This window comes from Geotrypetes seraphini, chromosome 1 (assembly GCF_902459505.1).
Source record: "Geotrypetes seraphini chromosome 1, aGeoSer1.1, whole genome shotgun sequence".
Lineage (NCBI taxonomy): Eukaryota > Metazoa > Chordata > Amphibia > Gymnophiona > Dermophiidae > Geotrypetes > Geotrypetes seraphini.
In genome coordinates this window covers 510,740,393-510,752,498 of record NC_047084.1, presented here as the reverse complement: position 1 = coordinate 510,752,498, position 12,106 = coordinate 510,740,393, and the positions used below count along the sequence as shown (strand labels likewise).

Sequence of the window (12,106 nt, the reverse complement as noted above, 5' to 3'; positions counted from 1 at the left end):
GCTGCTTTCGATGCTCATAGGCTCCCTGCGCTAAAAAACGCTATTGCGGTTTAGTAAAAGGGGGCCATAGTGCAAAATATAGACAGCAGATATAAATTCTCAAAACGGACACATTTTGATCACTAAATTTAAAATAAAATCATTTTTCCTACCTTTGTTGTCTGGTGATTTCATGAGTCTGTGGTTGCACTTTATTCTTCTGACTGTGCATCCAATATTTCTTCCCTTCTTTCAGTCTGCTGTTTGCTTCCAGACCTCATTCCCTCCACCAACTTTTTCTTCCTCTCTCCCTGCCCCCTCCCCTTCCTTTCTTTCTTTGTCTTTCTTTCTTTCTTTCATTCATTCTGTCTCCCTGCTCCCTTTCTTTCTGTCTTCCTGTCCCCCCTTTCTTTCTTTCTTTCTTTTCCATTCTTTCTTTCTGTCTCCATGCTCCCCCCTTCATTCTGTCTTCCTGCCTGATCCCAAGCCACTGCTGCTGCCATCGAGGAACAGACCTCCAAACCACAGCCGCCCAAGCTCTCCCTGATTCCCCACACAGAAGCGTTGGGTTGACCAGATTTCCTCTCCCCGATATAATTTCTGAAGTTGGAGAGGAAGTTCTGGGCCAGCCAGGCAGCGATTGGCTGGCCCGGAACTTCCTCTCCGACGTCAGAATTGATGTCAGGTGGGGGAAGTTGGTCAGCTCAGCGCTTCTGAGTGGGGAAGCAAGTAAAACGCAAAGGCAATGCAATTGACTCGCGTTGCCTTCGCGATCTACCAGTCAATTGCGATTGACCTTTTGGGCACCCCTGCTCTACTTGATCATTTACTACTGCTGAATATTTGAATATAATCACTGGTGTTTTATCTGGTAACTACAGATACTGAAAATCAGGTCTTATAGTTGTAGTTATGTAAAAGTCTTGAACTTGAATAAGCATTAATTTTTTGGATATTAAATACATTCATAGTTTTATTGTTATGTTTAATTGTTTATCAAATAATTGTGCAAGGTGGGGGTAGGGTATATTTACACTGACTTGTTTTAGAGATATCAGATCCTACAGTATAAAAAGGAAATAAATATCGTAATTATCATAAACACTATTGGAGCTCTTTTAATATTCTTACCCCCCTAGCTAACTACATATGAATCCTTTGTGATGGCTTCCTATTGTTTGCAGATTGATGTAAGAATTTAAGATGGATGACCACCTTGAGACCCTCTGAACGAAAACAAAAACACTTCTAAATTAGTTTCTTTTCATCTTAATCGAAAGAAATATATCTCTGTTTTAAACCACTCACTATGTATTCTACCATATCTGTCTGCAGCCTTCTTCTGGTGAAGCTTCACAGTGAAACATTACAGAAATCTTCATTTTGTCCAAGTCAACAACCTGTTTCTTTTACTGACAGTCATCTCAGATTGAAGTACTACAATTGTATTAAAGACATAAATATTTATACCACTCGCAGTAAGCACACTTTGATTTCAGAAACTTAATATTTTTGACAACGGGGCATAGAAATGAGTGCAGTTAAAAGCCAAGATGGCCAGCTAATCCATTCATATTCCCTTGCTACAGCAATAAGACAAACTCAGCCTGATTTCTGGGTTTCTTTATTACCAGTCTGAGCGCTGTAATATTTTAAGAATATTTAGAAAACCAGTGGGAGAGCTATAATGGAAGCAGCATTCAGTAGCGAGAATCTGTTAAAGCAAGCGGGACACAAGGAGCTGTTGCAGTGATTACAAAAAGTTTAATTTTTATGTTGCCTTCAAGTCAGTTCCCTTGTCTTAAAGACACAGTTCATTTTATATAAGGACAGTTGCCATTGCCATTGAGGTATCAGTGGAAAAACAAGACTCAAATTCTTTTATGATACATTGCTTTTTATCCTATACGGTATTTCTCTCCTTATTGAGGGGAGAGTGTGGTGCAGCAGTTAATGCTACAGTCTCAGCACCCTCAGGTTGTGGGTTCAAACCCACACTGCTCCTTGTAACCCTGGGCAAGTCACTTAATCCCCCCCCCCCCAATACCCCAGGTACATTAGATAGATTGTGAACCCATCAGGACTGCGATTGTGAGCCCAGACAGGAAAAAATGCTTGAGCACCTGAATAAATTCATATAAACTGTTCTGAGCTCACTTTGGAGAACAGTATAGCAAAATGAATAAATAAATTAGAGTGGTCAGAGCTAAGATGGTGTCTTGCTGTTTCTTCGAGCTTAATTGCTCTGAAAAGTTTGAAAAATAGGTAAGAGAAAGGGGAAAGTAAGCACTTACCCCTCCGAGTCCTCTCCACTTCCCCTTTCTACCATTGAGAAGTTTGTGGTCCGATCAGTGCATCTCCCCAGAGCAGGTGCGGGCGATGGGGCGGCCTTACCAGAGCTCAATGTCACTCTGAGCCCGGAGGCTAGACTTCTGCCCTCTGACCCAGGCATGGCGACGCGACCGGAGCAATTGATGAGCCCACGGTGTGCGATTAGCACAGTGGTTTCTTCAGCGGAGGAGGGGAGCAACCGGAGCATAAGAGGAGAAACCAGTGAGCCAATATGGGAGCTGATTCTGAGCTCCTCTTGGAGCTCGAAGGTGCTGCTGGAGGAGTAGAGGAGCAGCACGGAGAGAGCTCCAGGACTGAGAAATTAGATCACCAATAGGATATTAGTGAGCAGCTTTTTACACCACTGACTCCACCTTCTCATGTTACTTTAGACTCTAGCGTGCTTGTAGAAGATTTTCATGGGAAACAAGGTTTCGGTGGATACACTTCTCCCTCCGTATCCATGGTGGTTAGGGGTAGAGCCAGCCCGCGAATATTAAAAAAAAAGCGAATAATATTCGGGCCGGTTCTGCCCCTAACCCCTGCTTCCCCCGGCTATTTTAAGCCCTGTGAGCTCTCCCTTAAGCCTGACCTGGTGATCTAGTGGGTTTTCGGGCAGAAGTGATCTTTCCACGCTCCTGGAAATGGCTGCCTTGAGCTCCCGTCGTCTCTCGAGACTATGATTGGAGCTCAAGGCAGCCATTTCCTGTGAGCGATCTGCACGGGGCAGGAGCGTGAGAAGATTGCTTCTGCCTGAAAACCTGCTAGACCACCAGGTAAGGCTTAAGTGGGGGATCACAGGGCTTAAAATAGCCCATAAAATGAAAATGTTTTTTTTGTCATAAAATCGCGACTAATCGAAACCGTAGATATGAAAACCGCAAATACGGAGGGGAAGTGTACTTCTTTGCAGGATTGTAAAACATGTCTTGTCACCCAGGAGACAAAGAATTTTGAGCTTGAGAAAAGAGTGGAGGAAGCTCAACAAGACCTTAAAGAGATAAAATCTAATACCTTGACTTATAGTGAAGGGTTGTTGGCTTGAGAAATAAAGTAGAAAAAATGGAGAATTATACCCATAGGTTGAATCTGTATTTTGTCAACTTTCCTCAATCCAAGATTATAGCCCCCATTGAACTGCTTAAGAAATATCTGATGGAAGTTCTAAGGGTTCCAAAGGAAGTTGTGCCCTCGTTTTTTTTAGTCTATTTTTTGCCAGGGGAAAAATGACACTCTTGTCCAGGACGATCTGGACTATCTGGGGTATACCTCAGAACATTATAGGCAGGAGTTTAGGGGAGCAAAAATGAGCAGTAATGAAAGGCCAAAAGCCTTAGCTCAGCGCCTATGGCGGCTGTGCGAAAGATGGCTCATCCCTCATTCCCCTCAAACTATACAGGCAGACATAGGAGAGCTCGTAAGAGAGCAATTTGTGGATGCTCTACCCTGAGAGGTAAGGGAATGGATTAGAAAACAAGGGATTCAAACCCTGGGTCAGGCTATTACTTCGGAAGAGACCTTCTTAGAAGCCCAAGGGGAAGGAATCACTCAGTCCCATCCTCACAGGCAGGGGCTAGAGGAAGCCCTGGGTAATAAGACTTTGGGTAAGGTTTTCCGCTGTTTTTCTTGTGGCAAACTGTGACATAAAAGTAGTGCTTGCTGGAAGAAATTAGTCCTAATGGCAAAAGGTGACCCAGAAACCTCTTCTATTAAAGATGAGAATACTACCCATGTTTTACTGGAAGGCCCTCTTAGATTCAGGGGCCAGTCAATCATGTCAAAGGAGTTATAGTCCTATTTATTGTCTAAGAAGGGGGCAGAGATCAATCGCTCCTCAGAGGACACACGCATACAATTCCTTCATGGTGCTACGGTTTCCTGTAGTATGAAAGAGATTCTGGTAGGTTATCAAGGGAAGCAGGAAAGGGTTAAAATTGCCATTGCACCTGATCCTCCCTATAATCTCATTTTAGGCTCAGAATAGACTCCTTTTCAGTAATGCTTTGAGCAAATAGTGGGAGCACAGAGCCTGGAGATGGGTGAACCCAAGCAAGGTGAGATTAAAATATCCTCGGAGCCCGAGACCATAGGAATCTTGTTCTCTTTAGGAGAAGAGGTTGTTGAAGCCCCATCCACCAAAGAATAGAAGAGGCGGGTGAAGAAAAGGAAGGCTAAAAGGGCTTATACACAGGATTCAAGAGAGGGTTTGTGAAACTCTTGCAGGTCCTGGGTACCTGAGGAGGTGAAGCAAAGGTTTCCGGAGTGGGCCCAGAAACAAAGCAAAGATCCCATTCTCAACGGGGTATGGCATTGTTGGGAGAAAGGGAAAGGTATAAACCCACTATTTCAGTTTTGGGGAGGTCTATTATATAAGATGAGCCAGAGAGGGTTTCATCTATTAGTTGTCCCTAGCAGCTTAAGAAAAGTGTTTCTGGGTGCATATTAATCCTTTACAATGGCACCATTCCATAAGCAAACTATACAGCGGGCCTTGAGGTGGGCATATTGGCCCACCATGGCACAAGAAATCCGATAATGGGTTAGGGGGTGTGAACCCTGCCAGACAGCCAGGAGAGAAGGAGGGAAAGTATCTTTCCAGAAGGAGGGTCACCTGGAGAGGGACCTTTCCACCATAACGGTTAAGACAGTACAAGTAAGAGTCCACAGGTCTGGGTGAGAAAAGAAAAAGAGCTTGTTCTAAGATGCTGGTGCCTTACCCCGAAAAAAAAAGCTGCTCTATAGAGCTACAAGGTTGCCTGTGGGGTGTGACTTATATAGTGCAAAGGAGGTCACTATTCCTGCAGGGGAGCGATGTATTATTCCCACGGATCTTCAGGTGATTATCCCTGAGGGTTATTATGGTCATGTTGCCCCTTGCTCAGGGCTGGCAATTAGGAATGGATTGCATATGGGAGCGGGGTTAATTGATCCTGACTATCATGGGGCTGTACAAATACAAGTATTTAATCTAGGTCAAGAAGACCATAAAGTCAGAGAAGGAGATAGAATAGCTCAACTCTTGTGTGAAAAGATATAGGTGCCCATAATCGAGGAAGAAGAGGTGGTAGAACTCACAGAGAGGGGAATTCATGGACTGGGTTTTATGGGCATTGGCAGTGACATGGAAGGGTGGTCCTGGGATGACCCAGGGGATCCTAGCACAGGCAGGACAGACACACCGGTACCCCTTCCAAGGAAAAATCTAAACCAGGTTTTAAGGGGGGAGGTATGTCAAAGGAATGCCCCTGTTCCTAGCGAGGAAGCCTTGCCAGAGAAGGGAAATGGGGTTAAAATCATTGAAAGTATTCATAAGCCTGCTAAAGAGAGTCCCAAAGCAGCCCCTAGAAATACTTACAAGCTAAGCCTTCCAGCAATGAAGCCTCCTAAAGTCCTGCCGAAAGCAGGCATATCTGGTTTAGCTTTACCTAAGCCAATTATAGGAAAGCAAGTGGAAAGACTACATCTCCCAGCAGGCAAAGAGCCAGGGAAAGGAAAGAGCAGGGCTAGAATACAAGCCACTCCCAATCAGGCTCAAATTGGTTTAAACCAGGTAAGAAGATCTCCAAAAGCAGGTTACCCTAACACACCTGCAAGGAGGACTACTCAACTTCTTGCAGTGAAAGAAAAAGGAGTAGTTTTCTCGAAGCAGGGGAGCCAGCTCCAGAAACAGTTAGAGGACCAGCCTCAAAGTACACACCTGCTCCCAATCCAGCAAGCCAGAGCCAGTCAGCAGGTTGCAAGCCACAGATTGCCAGCCCAGAGAATCAGGAAGCCACAATCTACCTACTGGCTACCAACCCAGGCAGAGGTCAATGAGATAGTAGCCACAGAGAAAGGTGAGTCTGTGTTTGGGCAAGACAATGAGATGACTGATGAGGACCTTGCTTATAATATGGAGATAGGAGAGACAGAGTTGCCCAGTATAGAAGGAATGGAAATAAACTAATCTTTTCCTGTTAAAGAGAGCTGGGATAAAATTTGGACTGTGTACTAGATTAAGAGAAGGCTGAGATTTTTGTTTAAAGAAAACCTTACAGTTGGGACAAGTTTTGTTTTTTTTTAAGATAATGGGCTTGGAACTGACAATTGTTTGTGTTTTGAATTCTGCAATGTTATACCAGGTGATACAAACCTGAAGAAGCCTGTTTGAAAGTTTGTTTTGATTTTGATCAATAAATTACACCAGGAAAGTGCATCTCTGTCATTGGACCTGTTTTTTATTATTCCAATACCAAGCTACCAATATAACCTCATGTAACCGCTCGGCTGAGGTTTTGTGTGCACTGGGTAAGGCCACTTGCTAAGCCTAGCTTGGCTGCGCCCGGTCACAGTATGTATGTTCAATCAAAATTGAATAAATAAAGAATTTAAAAAAGTTAAATAAAATAAATTAGAGTGGTGATTTGTTATTTCCTTGTTAACTATTGGTTGCTTCCACCTTTTCTCTCAAACATAGAAACAGAGAAAAGTAAAATCAGATAACGACCATCGGACCTATCTAGTCTGCCTATCCATGCAGTCTACTATCTGTTCCACTCCCTTAGAGTCCCCAAATTTCTTGAATTCAGATACATTTTTTTGTCTCTACCACCTCCACTGGGATGCCATTCTAGGCGTTCACTACTTTTTCCATTAAAAAGTATTTTCTGTTACGTTTTCCTTTCTGATAAAAGGACTTCATTATTTTAGCTTCTCTACCTAGACATCATTATCAACTAATTTAGTTGAGAAAATTAATCATGGTGCTTAAAATGTTGCTGGTTTATTAGAATTAATGCTTCTAATATTTTGGTTAAAAAAAAAAAGATGGGATTTGATATACCACCTTTCTGTTACAAATCAAAGCAACTTATGTACCAGCACCAGTGAGCATTTTGCTAACCACAGTCAATGTAATTCCCAAATATTCAGTATCAGGCCATATCCGGGCTTCAACATTGAATATCCAGTTTATGCAGCTAACGAATGGCTATTTAAGTTGAAATTCAGAACTTAAGTGACCATGGGTTGCCGTTGGTAAGTCCCTCTTATCTGTGCCATTCTCTTTCTCTGCCAACTTCAGACTCCATCCCTTCTACCTTGCTGTGCCTTATGCTTGGAACAAGCTGCCCGAATCCCTAAGGCGGGCTCCGTCTCTGGCACTGTTCAAGGCCCAATTAAAAACCCGTTTCTTCAAGAGCACTTTCAACTCCTAATAATATAATAATAATAATAATAACTTTATTTTTCTATACCGCCATAGTCATGCGACTTTGAAAGAAGGCTGGACAGTTAGCGAATAACAATAAACCTAAATAGAAAGCTTACATACTAATTGGAGTTCCATGGGTAAGGAATGCATGAAAAAGAGCTTCTTGAGAGAAAGAAAAGGCGTTTACAGAGGGGGATATCCTAGTGAGAGGGAGAGGACTGTTTTAATCAATGAATTTGTCGAATAGGGCGGCTTTAATTGATTTTCGGAATGCACTGTAAGTCAGATTGGGTTTATTTATGCAGTTTCGCAGCCAGACTTGCTGTCTGTTCGCTTGGAACATAAAGGTTCTATCCAGGAAGGATTTGTATCTGCAGCCCGTGACCTTTGGGTATGCAAAGATGTTTTTGTTTCTGGTTGTTCGTGTGGGGTTGTGTAGAATGAAGTGAGTTTGCAGGTAGTAAGGTGCTAGTCCCCAGACTTGTTTGAAACAGATGCAAGCAAATTTGAATAGTATTTGCGCTTCTATTGGTAGCCAGTGCAGTTTTTTATAGTAGGGGCTAATGTGGTCATTTTTTCTCAGTCCAAAGATTAGGTGAACGGCAGCAGTGTTTTGTACTAATCTCAGTTTTTTTTTACTGTTTTTTTGTGGGATACCCAGGTAGATGATGTTGCATTAGTCAAGGATGGATAGGATCAGTGATTGCACCAGCAACCTGAAGGATGTTGGGTCGAAGTATTTTTTAATGGTCCTTAGTTTCCACAGCGTGAAAAAATATTTTTTCACCAGTAAGTTTGTGTGGTCAGCCATGGTTAGGTGTGTATCTTGAGTGATACCCTCTCATCTTGGGTTCTGCATCCCTAACCCTATATGTCATGTCTGTTTGTCCAAATTAGATTGTAAGCTCTTCCGAGCAGACATTGTCTATTAAATGTCAAAATGTAGAGTGCTGTGTACACCTTTCAGCGCTATATATCAGCAGACAAATACGTATTGGTTAGGACCAAGGGCTCCTTTTACTAAGCCGTGTTAGGGCTTTAACGTGTGGAATAGCACGCACTACATTGCCGCACACGCTAGACCTTAACGCTAGAAGTGTAGAGCGTGGTGTAGCGCATGGTAATTTCCTGCGTGCGCTAAAAACGCTAGCGCACCTTAGCCCTAAGAAACATGTAAATTTGTACATTTCTATATTGTAATCTGCATATTATATACAATGTAAATGAATTGTTTTGTTTAATATTATCCATTCCATTAACATTTCCTGGAGTGGCGCCATGCTGCTAAAAATTTGTTGTGATTAAATCCCTTAAATTCATGGCCAACAGTTGGTCACCCTACAGAGGAGAGAAATGGAGCAAAAGGATGAGGAAAAACACTGCTCCAAGGAACAAGTGACCTTTGTCCTTGCTTCTAACTTTAATGTGTCCTTAAGACCTGCTATGTGCTTAGGCAAGGTTTCCCAAACTGGGGGTTGTGACCACTGTTCCTTCTAAACTGTGCAAGAGTTCTGTGACTGTTTTTCAATTAATAAGGATAGGCAGGTTGCCTGGAGTCCTGCAGAGCTTACCTGTCCCTCACTTTTGGAAATAGCGAAACAGTGCCCCCTATTGGCAAGACTGTAGGTGGAGGACTCTCACTCAGCTTAGAAAAAACAGTGGTCACAACCCCAAATGGAGTCATAAAATATCATTGGGCTATTGCCCATGAGATCACATGCTTTCTGTGGCTGTGCAAATGGGATCCTGACAATAGAAATATTGATACACACTGTGCTTAGGAAACATTACTCAACAGAACAAAATTACTAGTTAAACAAGTAAAACTTGAAAGATAAACTTTTAAGTGCACTCTCACAACAATAGAAGATTGCTCATCTTCAAGAGAAAATCTTGTCATAAGAATAGAAATGCACTATGGAATTCTTGGTAATATTTCCATTTCAGCAAAAGTAATGCATAGCCACTAAAATCCACAAATGCGTTTTCATGAAAACTCAGAAATGTAGAAAACGAGAAAATAATTAATATTAGATTTCTTTTTCTTTCTGACTCCAAAGGTAATGGAAGTCACTGAATGTTATCAGTTTCAACATTACAGTACTTGATTGCCTTCCATAATCATTTGTCTACCTGCGCTCTGTAATTCACACCTAGCAGGCAGTTGAGATTCCTTAGAAGCTTTTGTTTCCGCAAAGAATAAATCACGGTTTCTTGCAGATAAATGAATATGATGCTGTTTCTTCACCACTGTCAATAGCTGTGTGAGTGCTACAGAGCTGAACTTCAGAACAATGTTTCTTGAGCCAAATTAAATGCAGAGTAATGCCACAGGATTTATAATGACAAACATTATTTTTTTTCCAGCTATCTATGAGCAGTCGTGTGAAGCTTATAAGCACAAGGGGAATACTTCAGGATTTTACTATATTGATTCCGATGGAAGTGGGCCCTTGAGACCATTTCTTGTACACTGCAATATGACAGGTAGCGTACTGTGGCTTCCTTAAACACTCTCATAACATCCAAATATAGAACTCGCTCTCAGCAGAACTGCTACCTTAACATGTTCATTATGCAGCTTATACCAGAAAGCTATATTTGGATACAGAAAGCAAGTAATTGCACCTAATAAAACAATAAAATTATATTGCACATATTGTTCAGGATGCATTCATTTTGGAGTTAGTTTTCAGAAGAGAATACAGGAGAACAAAAATATTTTACAGAAAAAGCAAAAAGCAGAGATGGCCAGGAGAATATGTAACGATGTTAATGGAGCACGTTCTAGCTATTCATTTTATTTGCACACCTGACATGACAGTGTTTTGACAAGTGCCTGCATTGGGGTTGTTAGGATTTTTTTTTTTTAACTTTCATTTTATAGATTACAAATGAGTGAGTTTGTAAAGACTTTCAGTTTTACTGCCATTTTGAATAATGTAGCAGTATGTTGTATGGATAGGGTCCTGATATAGCTTCATTATTATAAGTGGTCTGTTTATTAAGTTGTCATCAATATTAAAAGGGGAGAGTATGGCACAGTGGTTAAAGCTACAGCCTCAGCACCTTGAGGTTGTGGGTTCAAATCTACACTGCTCCTTGTGACCTTGGGCAAGTCACTTAATCCCCCCATTGCACCAGGTACATTAGATTGTGATCCCACTATGACAGAGAGGGAAAATGCTTGAGTACCTGAATAAATTCATGGAAACTATTCTGAGCTCCCCTGAGAGAACAGTATAGAAAATGACAGTGTCAGAGAGAGAAGAATCATCATCTCAGTTCTGATGTTGTGATGCGTGTATACTGTATGTACTTGTATTGAAAGACATTGCTTGTATATCAAGTTGAAATTTAATAAAATGTTTTGCTTGTCTTGCAAAACACTTGCAAACCAAGTTATTTGCAATCCAAGGTTTTACTGTATGTGTGAGAAATTAAATAAAACATTTGCTGGTAGTCATGTTTATGACTATGGGCTCCTTTTACGAAGGCGTGTTAGGGTCTTAACGCGCGAATAGCGTGATCTAAAATGCTGCACGCGCTAGCCGCTACCGCCTCCTCTTGAGCAGGTGGTAGTTTTTGGCTATAGCACGCGCTAATCTGGTGCGTGCATTAAAAACACTAGCACACCTTCGTAAAAGGAGCCCTATATGTGTTCTGCCTCCACTTTCATGAATGCAAATTACTTGTGTATACTGCAGATACAAACAGTGAGAGTGTTTCTATAAAACAAGTTGGTGGGCTGATACATCTCCCATATCATGAGGGGCAGAAAGTCTCCATCTTAGTTAGCATATGGTCATCTAGATTTTACTTTTAAATTTGCTAGCTTAAATACAGCTTAGTCAATTAAGTCTGGAGCATAGTGTTATCCTGAACAGAGAATGTATGATACATTCTCCTTACTTTGCACTGGTCAAGTGTAGTAGATTCTGTAAAAGAAATCTCTTGAGAACAGCTGCATTGCGAGTTTATTTTTTTTACATTTATATTACAAAAAAGTTTGTTCACGGAACCTTGGAGTCTGACCTGATAGCATTAATGGCTACAGGTTTAATGAGTTTATCTGTCACAGTATGACAGATGTATTGATCAAAGTTAATAATTTGTCAATAAAGAGACTTCGAATTGAGAGTCTACTTGGCTCTAAAATGTACTGTATATGAGCTGTACCTCCAATTGCTTATAACCTCTCTCTTTTAAAACCAGTTATGCTAACTGTTTTGGTCACATCTTCTGGCAACAAATTCAACAACTTTATTACTCATTGAATGAAAAAAAAAAAAGCCTTTCACTAATATGTTAAATGTGCTACCTTTTTTTTTTTCATGGAGTGCCCCATTGCCTTAATACTATTGGAAACTGTAAACAAAGGTCCCTGTTTACACATTCTACCCCTCTCATGATTCCACCAAGCTGAAAAGCCCTAACATGTTTATTTTTTCTTAACCCAGAAGCCATTCAACCCCTTTTAACATTTTGGTCACCCTTCTCTGAAAAATTTTATAGTTCTGCAGTAGTAAATATCAGAATTCTTCTTTTTCTTTCAACCTTTAGGAAATTTCTAAAACCCATCTTTTAATAGATCTTATCAAGGCT

At 41.3% G+C, this 12,106-nt stretch overlaps 1 protein-coding gene across 1 annotated transcript in view; it reads left to right on the top strand.

Annotated features, from left to right (window-relative positions):
- The window catches only part of CNTNAP4 (contactin associated protein family member 4), a 503,646-nt gene that overhangs the window by 328,750 nt on the left and 162,790 nt on the right, over nt 1-12,106 (top strand). Inside the window, exon 12 of the mRNA XM_033962929.1 lies at nt 9,869-9,988. Within this exon, the coding sequence (XP_033818820.1) occupies nt 9,869-9,988 (120 nt within the window). The remainder of the gene's footprint in view (nt 1-9,868; nt 9,989-12,106) is intronic.